This window comes from Lissotriton helveticus, chromosome 9 (assembly GCF_964261635.1).
Source record: "Lissotriton helveticus chromosome 9, aLisHel1.1, whole genome shotgun sequence".
Taxonomy (NCBI): Eukaryota; Metazoa; Chordata; class Amphibia; order Caudata; family Salamandridae; genus Lissotriton; species Lissotriton helveticus.
Genome location: NC_136070.1, coordinates 1,247,173,919 through 1,247,195,019, shown reverse-complemented (window position 1 = coordinate 1,247,195,019; position 21,101 = coordinate 1,247,173,919). Strand labels below are relative to the sequence as shown.

Below are 21,101 nucleotides of genomic sequence, written 5' to 3'. Positions count from 1 at the left end.
TACCACACGGGCCACTAATGTTGCGAGGAGTCCAATGCTCACACCCTTCAAAACACATACTTTCAGGAGTAATGTTGCAGTAGTTTTTATTTGATTGTCCGTGGCTGCAGGGTTGTAATATTGACCTCCACCAAGCTGGGTGTCTCCTAGTAATTTTGTGCTAGACTCCAGACTATTTGAAAAACGCTCGTGTGTGCTAATGAGGTCACCAGCACACATGAGAGCGCCTTGAAATACTAGAGCTCAGGATCGGTGCTGTGCAAAAGGAAACTTTGTGTGCAAAGAGCACATCCGTAACTCCTGTATTTTAAAGCACTCACCACTTTCAAATTCCACCAGCCGCCACTGGTGATTGCCACACATATTTCAACGACCTGCAGAAAGTCGGACAGGAAATAGGTTTAACTTAAAGCACTCTTCGAAATGCTGAGTGTTAACAGCCTGTGAATTAATTATTACATTTTGCTTGGTTGCTTTTCAGTGACTTCGTGTATAGGTAGATTATTGTCATGCCTCAGTATGTACATTTATGTACATTTATGTACGTAAATACTTAAGGTATTTACCAATTCATTTTTAATTTGCATCCTGTCCAGTGTTGCATCTCACTGGGGCCAGCCTCTGGTAAATGTGTATGATATGTCTTGAAACATATTCTATATTTTAGGTAAATTTTTTCATTAATATTAATAAGGGTTTTTCTTTCCTTCTCAATCTCTTTTTTTCTACTCTCGCTCTGTTTCTCTCTCTGCGCATCCGCGTCTCCCTTCCCTTCGACTCTCTCCTTCTTTATGCTCTAACAATCTAATATTTCCGCTTTCCTTTTCCTATTCTGTTTCTCTTTAACTTTCTCCTTTCTACTCATCCTTTTTTCTCGATTTGTGTTTATTATTCATTGCTCTATTTCACTGCTGTCCCTTTCTCTTTTCCTCAAATGTCGCCTCCTACTCCTGCCTCTTTCTCCCCTGACCCTTTTCCTATTTTTTTTCCATCTCTCTTTCTCTCTCTCTATGTCTCCCTTACACTCTAACACCCCTCCTTGTTCACCATCTCCTTTTCACTCTCAATCTTTCTCTCTCTATCTTTCCCTACTGCTCACATCCTTGTGACTCTCTCTTCCTCTTCCCACTGTCTCCTCTGGGCTTTTTTCCTAATCGTGACACAGGAATCCAGGTCATGGCAGTGGGAATGGACGCAGCAGACCGGGAACAACTACGCCGCATGGTGACCAACCAGAATCAGCGCTACGTCTTTTACACCCAGCAGGAGGACCTATCAGAGCTGGAGGGCGGACTCTTAGATGCCTTATGTAGTGCAATGGCATCACAGCAGGTAAAGATGAGGCTTATCAGTAAGAGGTGCAGAGGTATAATGATGCCCATCACCAATTGGCCCACGAACACCCCGACAAACACACATGCATAATTACCCCCAATATTCCCCTTTCTGACCTGACCTCCCTTTTGAAGACCCTCTCTGGATGTAGACCACTTCTTAGTTTGTAATGATCCACTCTGAATAGATTTCTAACTGTGACACTATCCCTGGAGGTTCTAGGGCGAGCAGCCATCTCTATCTGATGAAGGTTCTGAGGATGAACAGTTATCTGACTACCCTTTGAGACAAAAAGCTTTGCATAATGTGAGCTTTGGAAATCCTCATTCTTCCCCATTCCTCTGCTGTCCTGGTGTGGAGACTTTTAGAGACCACTTCTCGCAATGGATGGAGCTCGGTGACTCAATAGATCCCACCATTCTGAAGTTATTTATACTAGTGGAATCTATGTTTCTCTTTCCTCTATCTTGTATTACTTTTCAGGAGAACCCAACGAGAATTTGCACAGGTTCTGCTCTGATAGCAGATTATCACCACCCTTCATGCCCCACAGCTGGGTGAAATGTGTTGTTTTCTTTTTTCACAGACTGATCAGCAAGGATGCACCGTCCAGTGTCCAAAAGTAAGTTTTAGTTTTTACATAAAATAACTTCAAGAGTATGTTTAATTCTTTACAAAGTAAGTTTATATATTTAAAAGCAATCTTGAGCCATCCACGGTACAGTCATTTATTTGTAGAACATTTTCAATTTAGATTTTATTGGTTACATTTTTTCCATTAATAGTGTAAGTTTAATTTGTCCATGAAAACCTCAAATTCTTTCAAAAATGTAATTAACTTCTCAAAACGAAATTTCTGTTCACAATTGAGTATGTTTAATGTTTTGTATAGAACGTTAAAATCCTCTGTGGTATGTATGTCTAGTTTCCCTAATTGCAGATTAAGTTTTTATTGGATACATGTAATGTTCAACTTACATCATGTTCTAATGAGCTTTAACTGAACATCCTATAATATGTACCATAAGAAATATAGACAATATGAAATAAACAGCAAATACAGTAGGGAAACCAAAACCAAAATACATTTCAAGTGCAAGTTAATGTTTATATATTATAGACTACCTAAAATTCTATAAAGGTCAATTTTAAATGTAAATCTTTTAAGAGATTTTTATATTCTTTCACTGGGTCTATTTAAATATTTCAACATTATGTTATGTTTTTCGAACTTTAAGCCTAATTCCTCATAGGTTACATTTAATTCCTCCAATAGCATGTTAGACATTTTTATAAGACGTTCAACTACTTCATGTGTTATTCCTCCAAGAGACAATTTAAGGTATCATAGAGTAAATGTTATATTTTGAAAGGTATATTTAATTTTTGTATGATTAAGTTTAGCTCTTCGTAAAATAAGTTTAATTTCAATATGCATAATTTGAATCTATAGAGTAATAGATTGTATTTTGTAGGGTATGCTTAATTTCTACTGGGATAGGTTAAATCTCTCTATGAATATGTGTAATTCTTCATATAGGCACATTTAATTTCCACAGATATAGTTATTTTTCGCTCCATGGATAAGTGCAATTCTTTACAGGTTAGGTTTGTTTTCTGAAGTAGAATTAAGGGCCAGATGTACGACCGTTTTTAGCAGTTGCAAATGGGAAATTGGCCCATTTGCAGCGTCTAAAAAGGGTAGTAGCATGCATCAAACCTATTGTGTGAGTCAGTTACCTGTTAGCAACTCAGAAAATAGGTTTTGAGAGTTGCTATTAGGAAGGGGTGTGCCATGGGCATCCCTTCCTAATAGCAAGTCGCAGGGGCATGTACGATTGTTTTGCGACCGCAAATTTGGCTGCAAAACAATCACATTTACCACCAATTTCAAGGTGGTGGTAATCCAGTCGCAAACGGGAAGGGGTCCTCAGGGGACCCCTTCCCCTTTGTGATTGGCAGAATATTTTTTCTAAGAACAGACAATGGTCTCACGGACCACTGCCTGCTCTTAAAAATTGAAACTGAAACTTTTTGTTTTTCTTTTTTATATGCATCCCATTTTCCTTTAGGGAAAACGGGCTGCATTTTTTAAAAAATAAATTGGTTTATTGAAAAAGCAAACACAGACATGGTGGTCTGCTGACCAGCAGTCCACCATCCCTGTGAACGTTAGCCATTCCCAGTGGATCGCAAAATGTGACGTGCCTCATGAATATTAATGAGCCAGGTCCTTAGCGACCCATTTAGGAATCGCAAACAGTGTCTCTGTCTCTGACACTGTTGTATATCAGTGTTTGCGACTCGCAATTTGATAGTCACAAAATAATGCAAATTGTGAGTAGCAGATCCCTGAGGGTCTTACATCTGGCCCTAAATCCCCCTCAGTAACCTGATTTACACTTAGGGTATTTTTCAGATCTGCAATTTCCTTGCGGGTTAATTTACTCTAGATAGATATCTAGGCCCTCATTAGGATGACGGGCGGACTTTGTCCGCCCGTCATCCCACCGGTACAAGGGACCGCCCGCCATAAGGGCGGGGGTCCCGTTGGGGGCATTAGGATGCGCCCGCCACAGTGGCGGGCGCATCCTGTATCTTTAGCATTGCGGCGGGCGGTGCTCCGCCTGCCTTTCCGCGGCGGCATTGCCGCCATGGAAAGGCAATGGTAAATGCCCATGCTAATATGGCTGGCGATGTCAAACGACCGGGGCGGAAAAGCGGCGGACGGTCTTTGCGTCCGCCGCGGACCCCCCCAGCCATCCTAATGTGGCGGGGGGTCATTTTAGTGAGGATGGCGGGCGGATTGCCCCCGCCAGGCCGGCGTTGGCTACCGCCAGCCTGGCGGGGGCAATCCGCCTGCCATCCTAATGGGCCTCCTAATGCTGCCAGTCCAAGTCACTCATTCAAATTCGATTTTCTGGCTCTTCTGGTCACATTATTATTGTCCTGTTGTATACGCTGGTATATAATTTTCAACTGTGCTACAAGAAACAGGTCCTGTCTTTTGGATCATCACAAAGAAGTAACGCTCCTACCTATCTCACTCAATCTTTCTTTGGAAAAATGGTAACACGCCCATTTATTGACATTAAATCTTGGGGTTTGAATTTCAGGGTGACAAGGGAGACCAAGGAGCGCCTGTAAGTATTATTTCCTTCCATGTTACTGTATAATACAGTAAATTCTGTTTGTATTTACTGTGCTACTTTGGACTGTAGGGGACATTGCTTTTCCTATGTACTGTGAAACATGAAACTTTCAGTGTGTAAATCTGAGAGTCTTATAGGGTCTGATCTATACCTTCAGAGACTACACAGATATTTTCTGAGACTGGATTGGGTTATGGAGTGAGGGTTGTTGATGAAGCACTGAAACTGCAAGTCTGGGTCATATTGGATAACTGAGCCCAGACAGCCTGTCTCTCCCCTTTCTAATCAAGGGGATTGACGGCATTGCATAAACTGGCCGACTCACTGAAAATTCAAAGGACTAGGTTTTCACTGATTAACATTCCATTCCAGGTTGTTTCCACGCTGAGGGGAAGTCTTACCTGCCTCGCCTCTGTTCCCTGACTCCTGAATCTTACACAGCCTACATCCGTGGTTTTCCATTCACCACAGAGTTTGATCCTTTTATGGAGACCACAACGCATTCGCCGCCACTACCGAGAGTCAGCTTCACTTACCTCTCAGGCCATCGAGGAAGGCAAAGGACTTTGCCCACACCAGCCGCCACCGCCAAGAGTCGAGGAACACCGGACTCCGCGTCGCCGCTCCGGGAGACTGCAAATCCCGGCAGGCACCGCGGCGGCGCGTCAGAGTGACGCGGCAGCGCCCTGTGAGCGCAAACCAAGACGCACAAAAGGAGGAGCACCCCGGCAGAGCGGGGGAGACCACAACGCATTCGCCGCCACTACCGAGAGTCAGCTTCACTTACCTCTCAGGCCATCGAGGAAGGCAAAGGACTTTGCCCACACCAGCCGCCACCGCCAAGAGTCGAGGAACACCGGACTCCGCGTCGCCGCTCCGGGAGACTGCAAATCCCGGCAGGCACCGCGGCGGCGCGTCAGAGTGACGCGGCAGCGCCCTGTGAGCGCAAACCAAGACGCACAAAAGGAGGAGCACCCCGGCAGAGCGGGGGAGACCACAACGCATTCGCCGCCACTACCGAGAGTCAGCTTCACTTACCTCTCAGGCCATCGAGGAAGGCAAAGGACTTTGCCCACACCAGCCGCCACCGCCAAGAGTCGAGGAACACCGGACTCCGCGTCGCCGCTCCGGGAGACTGCAAATCCCGGCAGGCACCGCGGCGGCGCGTCAGAGTGACGCGGCAGCGCCCTGTGAGCGCAAACCAAGACGCACAAAAGGAGGAGCACCCCCGCGTCGCGGGACGCGAGCGGGACGCCCGGGGCTAAGCCCGGGCAAAGGGCGGGCCCTCTACGGCCCTCATCGGCAGGAGGAGGCAGGGGCAGGGCCAGACCCCCTGGTTCACCAGAGACGCGTCCACAAGTAAGACTCAGTTGCTGTGTTGTTTACCGTGTTATATATAGATGACGACCAAAAAGAAACCTGCTGTTCTGCCCGCTAATACCATGGATAATTATGTTGTGCAAACAGTAAAGAAAATAAACGAACAAAGGAGGGAATCACTTGGGCTAAGCCAGTCACCAGATTTGCGCAGGTTAAGCCCTACTTTATCTATGTCAGCTGAGGATAGCCCCTTCGTGATGGTGGAAACCAGGGCCTCAACTAACGATTCACCTATGATTGAGACTGACAGCCAGCCACTGATCACGCTAGCATCCCCTGTTATTCTGGATGTAGACTTTGATAATGTTATTGATTCAGATCCAGAAACTGTAACAGGTCCTGTGGAGGATGATCTACCACTGATTGAGCACACACCCCGGCCTGTGCGCGCCTGTGTGAAAAATCAGCGGAAACAGGGTGGTCAAAGGCCAAGAGTGAAAAGGAAAAGAACACTATCCCCAGGTTCCTCGAGAGCTCCCCAAAAGGCAGTAGGGGATGGGATTATAAGAAACAGAGGAGAGGACGAAATGTTTACTAAACTGCTTGAGGTTGTAGAGGGTAAACTTATCGAAATTGTAAAACCTCTGATCTCTAAAATAGATAAACTGCAGGCGGAAGTAAAAAGACTTGGAGGTGTGCAAACTAAGTTGACGGAGGAAATAGGTAGTCTTAATACTTTATTATTAACAAGAAATATTACAGAAGGGGTTAATCAAGCCGGAGAAGGGACACCTGGTGTGCTGACCGATCCAGCCCATATACCGGCCCCAAAAGTTAATCATAATATAACAACAGTAGAAGGGCGCCCGTTGATAGTTAATATCCCACAAGCACAAGTCCACGGTACAGACCCTCTGCAGTTTATTGAGGAAGCCTCACCTGTTGTACTGGTGTTAGCTAATGTACCCCTGTTGGATGACGGTATTATCGAGTCACCCAGCTCTCTGAGCAGTAAGGCCCTTCACTGGCTCTCTGGTAATATGAGGTTAGCGCCTGGTGGGTTACAGCAACTGGCGCACGATATCAAAGCAGTTAAACGTGTTCCCTGGATAGGGAATCGCCCCAAAAGATTTAAAGGGGACTGCGTGGCGGTAACATTTGTACATCCCAATATACTTCCTAATGTTCTAACACATATTCTTCCACCTCAGCGTAGAAGAGGTACGGTGGTTCCCCTAACACTAAAATTTTTCCATGGGGAACAGCAAAATGTAACCCTACCAAAAACGCCAGCATTAGGATGGGATAACAACTTGAATAACAACTTGAATATGCATAACCGCTGGGCATCCCCCCTAGTACCAAGTTTGCTATTGCACAATAGATATGACGCCCTGTCTGGTCTTAACAACTGCGATTGACAAGAGGTCAGACACGAGTTTGCCGAAGTGGTTGCAGGAGTAGATTTACATCAGCCCCCAAATACAACTGGTAGTATACTGCCTAAGTCTGTGGGTACATCTTGCAATACCTTAGTGGGGGCGTCAACAACTTGCCTTATTGCCAGTTGGAATATAGCAGGACTAGTTTCTAAATTAAATGTACTAGGGTGGATAGAACTAATCAGAACATTTGATATCTTATGTTTGCAAGAGACCTGGTGTCTAAATTTTAAGGGCCTTGATGGTTTTGTAGCATACGAGTTACCAGCAGTGGCAACTACCTCAGGGAGGGCCAAAGGTGGTTTGCTAATTCTGATTTCTGTGAAAATGCGAATCAGGGTGAAGGAGCATATCACTGTGGGCAATAATTCCCAACTGCTGTGGTTAGCGGATGAGGCAGACAAAAACATTCTGTTGATTAATATGTATAATAATGTTTTTGATGCCAGCAGATATACGGTTATTTTAGAATTAGACGTCGCAATCAAACAATTGATGAAAGCTTCCAATACAGTTTTTGAGTTCATATATGTTGGAGATTTTAACATTTCTGTTTGCCCTCTCTCTAACCAAAAGTTGTGTGGCACTTTGAATCGTGTTGGAGAGCCAGCTACACATTTCCAACACAATACATATGGAGAAACTTTGAACTCCTTCCTACTCGCCTACGATCTGGAGATCCTAGAGATTGAGCAGGACGGGAAGGGTGATAGTTTGCCAACCTTTGTGGGGAGAGGGGCGAACACTGTGATTGATTTTATTTGCATGTCTTCCGAATTAGCTCATTTTAGCTCTGATGTCAAGGTTGTAGACCATATGGTTAGCGATCATAACTGTCTTGTTATTGAAACTAGGTTTTGGGAAGTTTGTATAACTCCAGATAGTAGTCCTATTTTAAACATTGAGGTACATAGGCCGAATGGATTCAGAATAAGGTGGGCAGGGGATAAAGCTGAAGTAACTTCTAATTGCATTATCTCCTGCTGCTTAAATGACATTACATCAATTATTGATGAGAAACCAAATATGGAGGCCTGTATTCTCCATTTTATAAAAATCAATGTTTTTATTAGTAGTAAGTTTACTAGGTCTGCTGGAAATTTTAATAATAAAGCAAGGGGATGGTTTAATAATGCATGTACTGTGGCACTGAAGACACTAAAAAAGGCATTATCCATCAAACCTAGAGACAAAACAGTTGTAGCTAAGCTTAGATCTGACTATAATTTAGCTCTTAAGCAAAGGAAAGCTGAATTACGTGAGGAAGCTTGGGAGCGATTTGATCTAGCGGCTGTATCGAATAATTGTACGCTTTTTTGGGCAGTAGTAAACAGCCCCCTTTTAAAAGATGATAAACTTCCCGTGTTAACCTCAAACGTGGGTAAGGAATCATGGGTACAGCATTTTTCTGGCATTTTTAATCCTAACACGGTAACGTTACCGATAAGTTGCTCCTGGCCAGTACTTAACCTAGATATCACCTTACAGGAGGTCCTAAGTAGTATCAGGGCTAGTAAGGGCGGTAAGGCCCAGGGACCCGATGGTGTCCCAGTTGATGTGTACAAATTTGCACCTGAGACCTGGGGGCCAGTACTAGCCAAAGTTTTTAACGCCGCTGTTCGCTATACTATTCCGTGCACCTGGTCTGAATCTATAATAGTTCCAATTCACAAGAAAGGGGACCGAGGAAACGCTAAAAACTACCGGCCAATTTCATTGCTGGATTCGTCCGTCAAGATTATGAGCCGTGTACTCCTCGTCCGATTGGAAGAATGGGCAGAGTCTAATCAAATAATGACAGACTGCCAATACGGGTTCAGGAAAGGAAGAGGTTGCATTGAACAATGCTTAAATCTGGAGCTCCTGATAGGGAAATACACCCGAGCTAAAAATGGTTCACTCTACCTCTGTTTCGCTGATTTGAGCAGCGCTTTTGACCTGGTGGATCACGCCATACTATGGACTACTTTGCTAGAAATGGGAGCACCCAGGGAAATTATATATTTTCTGGCCCGTTTATACGAGAGGCTTAGCTCGAGTGTCCGGTACGGGCCTTCGGGCGAATGCACAGACAAATTTAGGGTCAGGAGAGGTATCAGACAAGGGTGTGTTTTGGCACCCTTGCTTTTCACTCTGTTTATTAATGAAATAGACTCGATCTTAAAGAGGGCACCAGCGGACGCCCCTAGAGTAAACACAAGTACCATCCCCGTGTTACTCTATGCGGACGACGCTGTGTTGCTCTCTAGGACTCCCCGGGGTCTACAGCTTTTGATGGATAAATTTGTGGCCTTTATCGAAAAAAGAAAGCTGGTCATTAACAAAAGCAAGACATTTGTGATGGAGTGCGGAACTAGCAAGGTGAAAACTAAAAAGCCCTATAGGTATCTCATTGATGGCCAAGTGGTGCAGTGTGTGGAAAACTTTTGCTACCTGGGAGTTAACTTTTCCAAAAATGGTCACTGGGATGTCGAGCACAAGGTGGTGCGCGACAAAATGATCAGGAGTGCCAATGGAATATTTGCATTTGCAAGTAAATTAGGTAGTAGAAGGCCTAAAGAAATGCTTAAGATCTTTGAAGCGAGGTGTCTCTCGGCTGCCCTCTACGGAGCAGGGGTATGGGGGGTATCCAGGGTAGAATCTCTACAGGTAGAAGAGAATATGTTTCTGAAAAAATTACTGTGTCTCCCGACCTCCACTGCTAATAGTTTGGTCCATAAAGAACTAGGACTACATCATATAAACGATCTATTATTATTGAGACCTTTGATGTTGTGGCGTTCGGTCTGGATGAAAGACGAAACCTCATTTAATAGGGCCATCATTGAGGATTGTTTACGTCTAGACTATTTTCTCAAAATCCCATGGATTAAATACACAATTGAATCCTTCTCTAGTGTGTTTGGGTTTAACGTTACATTAGATCACTGTTCTGCCTCGGATCTCTCTAAAGAGAGTCTGAAATCAATTTTCTTAAATCATTGTGCAGAAAGACGAGCTACGGATGATCTTAAACTTTCCACCTGTATACGTTATAACCATTTGAACGAATTTGTGGGCCTACATCCTTACCTCCTCCAGGTAACCAAAGGGCAACACCGGTTTGTTCTCACCAGGATGAGGATGGGTACGGTCCACCTATTGGTTGCATTCCCTGAGATTAAGATGCGCCCTTCAGGTCCATGTCGGTGCGACAATATTTCAGAACAAAGCACAGAGCACTTTCTACTTATATGTAACCTGTATAGCGAATGTCGTAAATTCTTTTTAAAACCTTTATTTATTAAATTTGGAGCAAGAACTGTTAAAGCGGCAATGAAATTACTTTTTAACTTGCATCACCCTGACATCTGTTTTTACACGGCTAGTTATTTACTTAGGGCCATTAGCTATAGGAAAAGCATGATCTTTTAAAAACAAATATCAAATTTCTTATAACATTTTATCTATTGGAAACTTTTTAAGTGTGTCATATGATCCGTTATATGTATCATACTGTATTTTTAGCTGATTGCGATCGTCAAGTGCATTTTCTTTTAACATGTATTGTATGTATGTACTTTTATGGACATGATTTACATGTTTCCGAATAAAGTTTTGAATTGAATTGATCCTTTTATGTCTCTGAGACCAGCATGTGTGAAAGAAGTCTAGGTGCAGTCAGAATATACACTGCACACTGACACACTTTTACTAAAACTGGTATATGTGAAGTGCTCTTTAGAGTTTATTTATTTTATTTATTTATAAACTTTTATATAGCGCAAACATGACCCACGAGGGTATCAGAGCGCTTTCCAATACACAGTTATTAAACATTAGACGGTTGGGGTAGTATACATACATTCGGTATTCGCCATTCAATAAAAAAGAGGTAGACAGTAGTATATGGATAGCATAGGTAACTAGTAATCATCTTAGAATTAAAGTCTTATGATGTGAATTTGTCCATTAGAAGTATTTTTACTTCTTTTTTGAAGGAGGTAAAGGAAGAGATTCCGCATACCACTGGAGGTAGCGAGTTCCAAATCTTGGTGTGATCCCGGAGAATGCTCTGCAAGCAGTTCACTTTTTATGGAAGGATTGTGGTTTCAATAGTAGTGAATTCGCACTTCGCAATTGTCTCCATCCTCCCGATCACTCTAGCTTTAGTGCTAAGTAACTGGGGGTATTGTTATGCAGGGATGAGTCATGCAGGCGATCTTTAGGTGTATTCTGTACAGGTATGGTCTCATACATGCTAGTATACTGGGGACAGTCATCACCAGCCTAGATTAAGTTTTGTATGACTAGTTCACGAATCATATGCTCATTTGCAGTTGAATATTCAAAAGTACTGATGCACAGGGCGAAGTAAAGTTTCAGTAGTCATGGTAACTAGAGTTCTGTACTTGTTTCATCATTATATTTTTGGGCCTTCGTTGCGACCACATGCACAAAGCCATCTGATCACTTCAGCCCTCTTTACTCCAGAGACCATTTGTAAATTTGATGCGATAGTTGTATGTCATGATAGTGAAGTCAGAAATATCGACCCGCACATATTCGCGCTCCACATTATCGAGTACCACTGTATCATCACGGTAAGCATATGCAGGGAAGTGTAGATTTACTATTTCAACTTCACATTTATTTACCTTGATATATGATGGTAGTTGACATAAGTGTAGTTTGACATAAGTGTAGGTTAAAACTTTGATACTGTCACTCCCCACAGATTTGAGATGCCGTAAAGTAAAAGCGCCCCTCAGTAGTACTCAACTATTCATCGCACATGGAAATGACTTCATGCATAAGCTGATCTACTGAGCGGCTAGAATTCATCTGACTTTATCGACCACATGAATGTAACCCTTTTTTAACTTTTACAGGGACAACCCGGACGCACAGGGTTGGCCGGCAGCAAAGGAGAGCCTGTAAGTATTTCTCTATAACAATCTTGTTTCTTTGCTCCTTGGTTCTAAACAATATCTTGTTGGTGCGAGGTTGCAGAGCAGAAAGGCTTGTGGATGACAAAAGGGAGGTCTCTCGTTCTTGAATTTCAGGGCTGAGGGTATACCAATGTCAGCATGTTCACCTCCACGGACTTAACACCAGCAGTGATATTTCACATTCATATAAAGGAACCATAGGACAGAGCCTTTTTTGCAGCTGGACCACTTGATCAGCTGTCCCTTAGACATGAGCAAAGAAGCTCAACTTTAGCCCACAGGGGCCTGATCCTTGCCAGGTTCTCAGAATATCCAGAGGGGATACAAAACCAAAATCAGAAATGACTCTCTGAAAAACTGGAAAGACCATCTCAGGGTATTTTCACACCTGAGGCAAGGGATATGTTTTTTCTTGTACACTGCTAAGAGTAAATTAAATTAACCCTGCGTAATTTTAGGATTTTCGCCTTATGCTTCTTATATAAAATCCCAGTAATTACACCACACTACCTAATTACGCAAAATTATATCGTAAACGATCAGAACATGAGCAGCCATTGTTCGAAGCACTTGTGTTTTTGGCTCTGTTGTGACACAGGGATGCATTTTGGGCTAATCTATAGGACTAAGTATCAGGTTTTAATTTATGTAATTATGGCTAGTTTTGCTGTCATTCCCTGAAACCTCATGTAATTACATGATAGCAAATTATGTGATTTTCACACACCCTGATTAAGCCCTGATGCTGAACACTGCAGGGATATTTGCTGGTGTATCTGTGGAACATGATAGCAAGGGCAGGCGTACACAAGTCCCCCTGCGTAGGACAGGCCCTGCTCCTGTGTACCAACTTTGATCCTTGATCAGAAGACTCTTCGATTTTGGACAACATACCATCTCTTTACATGTATGAGAGCTTATGATGCCAGCACTTGTGTCACTGGTCACCGCCTGCATGACAAGACCTCTTAGGGGAAGGCGAGCAACCAAGACGAGTGTATAACTGAAGATCCTACGCCCGCCGACTCAACATCACAAATAGTGGCATACACAGGGGCTGCCCCAAAGATAAGCAGAGGAAGTAAACAGATATAGTAAAATAATGCATGTGTAATATTACTTGATTTTGTTGTAGACATATTTGCCATCGATTTTGCAAATCTTTGGATAATATTTTGCAACATTTGTACTGAATTTCAAAAAACGTTTTCTTCATTGATCTTTTTTTCAGGGGCGCAATGGTTTACCAGGGCCTGTGGGGCCGGGCGGGCCACGTGGACCACCAGGAGAAACCGCGGTGATCCCAGGGCAGAAGGGTGAAAGTGTGAGTACCCGTTGACATACGATTCATACGTTCTAGTAGCTGTGTCTATTTTTTACTTCCTATTGTCATGGGCAGATCTATAGAGTAATTGGGATATTTCTAGGCTTACTGGTGCCTTTGAAGGGAAAGATGGGCTAAGGCGGACGGTCGCAGGACAGTGGGAATGGATGGTATTGGACAGAAAGCTCATGTGATTTAAAAAGTCCAGGGAGACAACTAGACTCATTTATAAAGCTGCTTCTTCCGATTCCTTAAGATGTCACTTCTTCTAAAAGTTCAATTGGGCTGGGGTGGAGTCAAGCACATGTCAGAAGAGCTTGAAAAAAGGCTGATTCTGCTGCAAGAGTGGTGGCTTTTCAGAGGCATCCGTCCCTCATGGAATCTCCCAGTTTCCTTACAATACAGAACAATCTACCTCCACCCTCTGCATCTAATGTGACTCCTCTTAGCCCTTCACAGTGTTGTATACAATTAGTTTACAATTAAGGGCCTGATTCTGATGCGGGTTGGAAAGCATTCCCACCTAGGGCGTGATTCTGATGCGGTTAGAAAGGCCTCCTAATGGCATTTGCTCCTTCCAAATCGGTAACGTGTCTTCCCAACCCAGGGCCCAATTATGATACGGTTAGGAACATATGCTTCCATTGAAGTCAATGGGAGTCCAACCAAATCGTATCTGGAAGCATCCAGATGCATCGTACTCCGTTGGTTGGACTCTCCCGATCCGAGTGGGTCGGAAACCATTTCCAAACGGATTCGGTCGGGAAGCTTTCCAACCCGCATCAGAATCAGGCCCATAGTTTCCTGTTACTTTCTCCCTACCCTTGCCACCTTCCGGCCTTGTATGTTGTCTTCTTCTACCGCAGCTGTGTCTTGAATTGCACCAGGCAGTTATGGGTAAACTTGTAGACGAACAATTTGAACTACTGACCATTTGGATACTTTAATTTTTTCTTCTAGGGAAACCCAGGTGCAGATGGTGTTCCGGGGAGCCCCGGGCGTCCCGGTATCCAAGGCTCTGCAGGTGTACCGGTAAGCAATCTATCCTCCGAGGTATATGATGTATAGTATTGATGAATTCAATTTTCCCAAAAATTACAGCGTAAATCCACTATCAGCAATGCAGTAATATACAGGAGCCTGAAAAGGAAGTAGCGATGGCAAGATATCCCCCATATGTACCAAGAACAAGAAATCACAGTTTTAAATTACACACAGCTCCAATGTTGGAGATCCAAACAACAATCATAGCCCTGAAACAGTTGAGCGGGGAAGCAATACCACTTATCGAGAGTAGCCACCGAACAATCATTGATTCACCCCAGTCTCATAACATCCCGACAACTGGATAACAGAGACGGGATAGATGGGGTATTCAACGTGAAACACACCACCGTATGACCTGCTGGATTCAGAAATTAAATTCTATCCAGGTATTAAAATATGATTTTTCAGCACCCACTGATCACAGAAGAATCCAATCTACCCTTGGGGGTCATTAGAGGAAATGGCTGCTTCTGACCTGATGGGCCTTAAATAAATGTGACGCAAAGTCAATTCCCATTATGGGAGGGTTACCACAGCGGGCACATAAAATGATGTAGAACAAGTAGAGAAGTAGATGTTCCTTGAAGAGTACTATTCTTACAAGGACTGCTGTGCACAGATCTTTAAAGGGCGGAGTGTGTGGCCTCTTGCAAGATGCTCAGTGTTAGCCCAGGAGATGAGTTCCTCCGGGGGTGGAACTCCTTCTCACCCGAGAGGCGCAGTATTGCCTTTCTGGTGCTAAGCGGGTGAATTGCAGAATTTTGCAAGAGTAACTTAATAGTACTGAATTAGTAAGGCGAGCTAAGGGTTGTTTGTGAAGCTGAAACTGGTTATGGGTCCTATAACCTCTGGAGTTGGCAGTCCTTAGCTGCTGCTCCTTTCTAGACTCTTGCAATGATTAAACTACTCCTGTTGTAGCTTACTTCTGCAGCACCAGCAGTGCTCTTTTTAATACAGCTTCTACTATCACTGACACCGGCTTATGCAAGAATTCTCTTATCTTTCTTTGTTTACAGAGGCCATTGAAATTGAGTTTGATTTTTGCACACGTGCCACTGCCTCTCTTTTCAATACTATTTCCTAGAGAAGTCATCTGGAGATGATCAACAAAGAGGAGGCAGTACAAAATAAAAATGAAACAAACTGCTTGTTGTCCACCATTGCCAGCCCAGCTGCAGCTGATGATATATATTTTTTATTCTAGGGTTTTCAAGGCAAGCCTGGGGTGAAAGGAGAGCCTGTGAGTAAAGTAGCATTTTTCCAAGTAAAGCGTATCGCCAGCGAATGAAGAGACCGCATTTAATGACTTTTTTCTTCTGCTCTCAGGGAGAAGATGGCCGCCCTGGAATCGTTGGCCCAAAGGGAGACCGGGGACCACGGGTAAACATTTATCTCTCTACATCTTGGAATGTTACACATGATATAGGTGTCCTCAATTCATGTTGGAGCAGCTAAAAACATTCACATTGGAGCTTGTATCACATGATGCCAATATTTAGTAGTTTTGCACCATTGATGGAGGAAGATGAACCACGCCATAGCATTCTTAGCTAATATGACCCTGGAGAATCAGGAGACAACTGTAATTTCAACAGACCAGAGCTCTCGCCCAAAAAGTCCAGCTGGAGCAGGTAATACTAAAATGCTTGCAATGCTTTGGAGCTTTTATCTCAATACAAGTCAATGGAGCACAAACCTGTGACAGAAACTTGCTGCTTCAACTTATCTAATGAGCAGATGGTAGGATCTTCTCACAGAGAAAATGTGAGACGTCCTTGAAAGTAAGACAGAAATATATGAACACACTGCTGAATTAATTTCCTAAAACCACGCTTTTGGAAGGCAACATTGAAAGCGCGGTTGCACCTTAGTCCGAGATGCAAGAAGTGTGCAAATGTACTACTGGGAATAAAATGGCTTCTAGGCTTACAAGAGTCATGAAACTTATCAAGAATATTGAGGCTAACGGGTACTTCAGATAAAAAACAGCATTGACAGTTGATTATAAAATGTATGCATGCACGTTCTGATATGCAGGTGCAGGGGGCATTAACATTAAAGTAACAGGAATACACAATAATGTTTTCAGAGTTGTCACTTAGACTTAAAAATTCAAAAGCAAGTCAGGAAGCATGATGAACGTCATTGACTGGGTGACGGATAACTGCTCCAAAGTCAACAGGGACAAGACAGAAGTCCTCATCTTGGGGAACAACACCTCGCCATGGAACGACTCATGGTGGCCCATGGAACTCGGCCCACCCCAACAGACCCCGCCCGCAACCTCAGCATCATCCTGAACTGCAAGCATCGATGAAGAAACAAGTCAACACACTCTCATCCCCCTGCTTTCACACCCTTCGCATGCTACGCAAGATCTTCAGGTGGCTCCCAGTCAACACCAGAAGGACCGTCACTCAGGCCCTCATCACCAGCAGACTGAACTACGGGAACACACTCTATGTAGGATTCATCACCCTCATCCTGAAAAGACCACAGACAATACAAAACTCAGCGCCTAGACTTATCTTCAACTTCCCTAGAAGGACCTACATCACCACCCACCTCAGGTCACCACACTGGCTCCCGATACAGAAGAGATGCTAGTTCAGGATGCTAACCCACGCATACAATGCCCTGCACAACGAAGGACCAGCATACATCAACAAACGCCTGAGCTTCCACCAACCGACCAGACACCTTTCGATCTGCTTCCCTCTCCATCATAAACACCCCATGGATCTGCCGAACCAACAGCAGAGCATGCTTCTTCGTGCACCTAGCGGCCAAGGAATGGAACAACCTTCCCCTGCACCTCAGGAACGCTCCGCCGCTCCAACAATTCAGGAGCAAACTCAAGACCTGGATGTTCGAATGAACAACCCACCTCACAGCAGCAAAGAGCTCCAGCGCCTCGAGACCCTCACGTGATTGGCTGCACTCTACAAATGTTTTATTGATTGAGGAGCGAGTGAGGAGTAAGTCAGGAGTACATCTTACCTACTCCAAGAATATTCTTTCTCAATTGGGCTCTGGGGTGAACCATGAGTGACAGGGGGTCATCATTTGAGTGAAACAAACACGATGACAGGTTTGACCCTCGCAGACCACTTAATGAAGAAATAATCAGATCTGCAACAGGACCAGTAAGATTTATCTACATCAACAAGAGCGGTCTGGTGACAACTACAAGCACCCAGATCGATGCCCTCTGCAAGTCAGACTTTTCCTATCTCCCGTTATTCCTTTTGGGGTTCACTGTTAAAACAGAGAAAAACTTCGACCAGGTAAAAATTCTGAAATCAGATCAAACACACTTTCTAGCTATTATTGGACTGACATAAGCTACTGTTCCTAATACTTGGTATCAGGTTTATAAAAGGTTTTCATTATTTCAGTCTAGATTTATGTACCTTTATTTTTTGCCCTACATTTCTGTAGTGGATATTCTCATCTGTTACTGTTTTTTAAACCAAGTCAAAATTTGGTGGTGCAATGAGGGGCCTCTGGCTCGGGCAGCAGAGTCACACTGTAGGCATTAAGGGGGCATCCGCCCTGAGATGCCCTTGGTGCCTAGGGCACAATCCAACATGTTGCCCTAAGACTGGGTGATTATTTTTAATGTTAAATGTTGTTTCTCGCCTTTGTACACAGAAGTAAGATTGCAACTCCAGCTTTGCAAAGTTGCACACATTGGGGCCGATTCACAGAACTAACGTAAGACAAAATCCTAAACTTACTACTTTTGGTATTCACAGAAGGCATTTAGTAGTAGTAAAGTTAGGATTTTATCTTAAGTTTGACTTAAGACAAACTTAAGACAGACTTAAGACCAAAAGTAGTAAGTTTAGGATTTAATCTTAAGTTAGTTCTGTGAATCGGGCCCATACGTCCCTTACAGCCAGCTTTAATGCAAACCAAAGCCAGAAACACTTCAATCGGTATCTGATGTAACCACCTGGATCAACCAATAACCAACAGCGGTGCGGCTCTGTTAAGTTTCTGATTGTGGGCACCAAGTCCTGGGATTCTAATTTTGAGCTAATTGAGTGAGTCTCAGAAAATCATTTCTCCCTGTTTCTCTGTTCCTTCTGACACAATTGTGAACGTTTGATAATAGGTTCTAATCTCTCTTTAGCACTATATAAAATATAGGACATTTACAGGGCAGCATTTTGGTGTAATCTTGTCATATCAAAGCCAGAAACACTTCAATCGGTATCTGATGTAACCACCAGGATCAACCAATAACCAACAGCGGTGCGGCTCTGTTAAGTTTCTGATTGTGGGCACCAAGTCCTGGGATTCTAATTTTGAGCTAATTGAGTGAGTCTCAGAAAATCATTTCTCCCTGTTTCTCTGTTCCTTCTGACAAAATTGTGAACGTTTGATAATAGGTTCTAATCTCTCTTTAGCACTATATAAAATATAGGACATTTACAGGGCCGCATTTTGGTGTAATCTTGTCATATGGACTTTTGTGTTGCCTCTAACTGCTGGTTTTATTTTTAGGGGGAGCCTGGGGAAGTCGTGACCACCGGCGAAGGGGGGCTTCCTGGCAAGAAGGGGGAGGCTGGCGACCCGGTGAGTACCAGCGCCGTGCTGAAAAGATCATTCTATGTTAAGACGTGTGATCCTAGTCACTTTCCATTGCAGAGAGTGATCATTTATAGGGGTGGGCGGAATTTGCGTAATCGCGTTACGCAAATCTCCGCAAAACGGTAAAAAATCTCCGCGAACACACAGAAATTTCGGGAACACGCGGAATTGCTTGTTCGTGACGCTTTTTTCCTGTTCGCAATCGCTGTTTGGGTGCTCGGGGGAAATATCTCGCGAACACGCATTTTCAGAACGCGAACAAGCAAAAATTTCCACGAAGACGCGGAACGCAGATTGTGGGCAATTTTGCGTTCACCGTGGAACGCGAAATTACCCAAATTCCACAAATTCCGCGAGCGGCATGGAATTTACCGCCCAGGCCTAATCATTTATACACAATTATTTCGACCTCCCATAATTTCCCTGTGGAATAATGTTCCCAGATAATTTCCAAATTAATATAAAAATATCTATACCATGTGTATGGCCGTGTGCCAAGCCCTCATCTCCGTAAACATTCCAGAGCTGGAGTGAGGCTCACGAGTCACCCAGGCAAGAACTCGACGGGAAGCTGAAAGGTTACAAAGAGAAATAAATATATTGACGAATGCATTTAATCCATATATCAACAGGTGACCTTTTGTGGTTCACAAATATTACAGGTCAAAATGAATTTGTAGACAACAGAACCCAGAAGTTGCAGTTCTGGACTGTTTTCTGGTGTCATTTCCTCGGTTTTACCTGATGTGATGCGCACTCGGAAGCCAGATTGTGGGAACAACGTTAGCTATATCTCAGAAAACGCATTCAGTCCCACTTCTGCCCAAAACGGTGACTTCATGAATCTTGAAATCTGGGTGCGCAAAGTCCTAGTGCCCGAATCACAGAACTACCTTAAGACAAAATCCTAAACTTACTACCATTTTGGTATTCACAGAAGGCACTTACTCATTTCGGTATTCACAGAAGGCACTTACTCATTTCGGTGTTCACAGTGAGGTAACGGGTTTTTAGGAACCCGGTGGTGCCAGGGGATAACACCCGAAGACCTCTGAGTTCTCCCTGTTCCGGACCACAGAAACACGGAGTCTTCTAGCTGATGTCAGAGATCGAGTTTTATTGGCAGCTACCAAGTAACACGTCTCCTAGAAACACGACAACCCGGGTCGCGTATTCCCAGGAGACTGTTCGTTTTTACAGAACCAGCTTTCTCCTTATATACAGAAATAATAGCTGCAGGCAAGAATTCTTTAGTTTACGATATGGTTATACACATATTTCTACAATAATACAAAGAGCGAAGTCATGTAGGCCAACCCACATTTTAGACGTCCAGTTCCTGACGGATTACCCGGCCAGGCCCGGAACTCCCATCAGATATCGATGAAACCCCAATAAAGCAGGGTACCTCCTAGTCATAAAACTGGCCATAAACAAGGAACATGGACAGGTGAGTGTGTGTAGAAAACATGGTCTGTACGTAGTGAATGGTTTGTGGCATGTTATGCATTGATGCTATCTTATTCGGCCACTGGGCGAGGAGCTGCCCAAACAGGTTCGGCTGGAGGCAATGGAGTCAGTTGGGACAGGTCAGGGGGGAGTCAGGGAAGGTGGACGTGTCCCTTTAGATCAAGCTCGACCTTACTCAATTGACTTATCATGAGGGCAAGACACAAGATGGATGTCGTTTACAAAATGGAGTCTAAGGGGTCGGGACGGAAACTACGATTTAGGGGTGTTGGCATCCCTCAATCATGACGCAAATGTATAGGGATGATGTCCTAATCATTACCGGTCCATCGACACCAAATTCGTCATGGTACGTTGATATTTTGTGGCACGGGTATTGCATCTCGATTAAGCATGAGCGCTAAATCCGCTCCGCTCGCGGATTTTGCGGATTTTCGGTAAATCCGCGATCCGCGAACTCTCGCGAATTTACCGAAAATTC

The 21,101-nt window shown here is 43.8% G+C and overlaps 1 protein-coding gene across 1 annotated transcript in view; it reads left to right on the top strand.

Annotated features, from left to right (window-relative positions):
- The first annotated feature begins 6,064 nt into the window (after window positions 1–6,064).
- Window positions 6,065–21,101, top strand: part of LOC144783408 (uncharacterized) — a 41,316-nt gene continuing 26,279 nt past the window's right edge. The window contains exons 1-6 of the mRNA XM_078662398.1: window positions 6,065–6,355; window positions 13,412–13,504; window positions 14,465–14,536; window positions 15,756–15,791; window positions 15,878–15,931; window positions 19,064–19,135. Of these exons, the coding sequence (XP_078518524.1) occupies window positions 6,065–6,355; window positions 13,412–13,504; window positions 14,465–14,536; window positions 15,756–15,791; window positions 15,878–15,931; window positions 19,064–19,135 (618 nt within the window). The remainder of the gene's footprint in view (window positions 6,356–13,411; window positions 13,505–14,464; window positions 14,537–15,755; window positions 15,792–15,877; window positions 15,932–19,063; window positions 19,136–21,101) is intronic.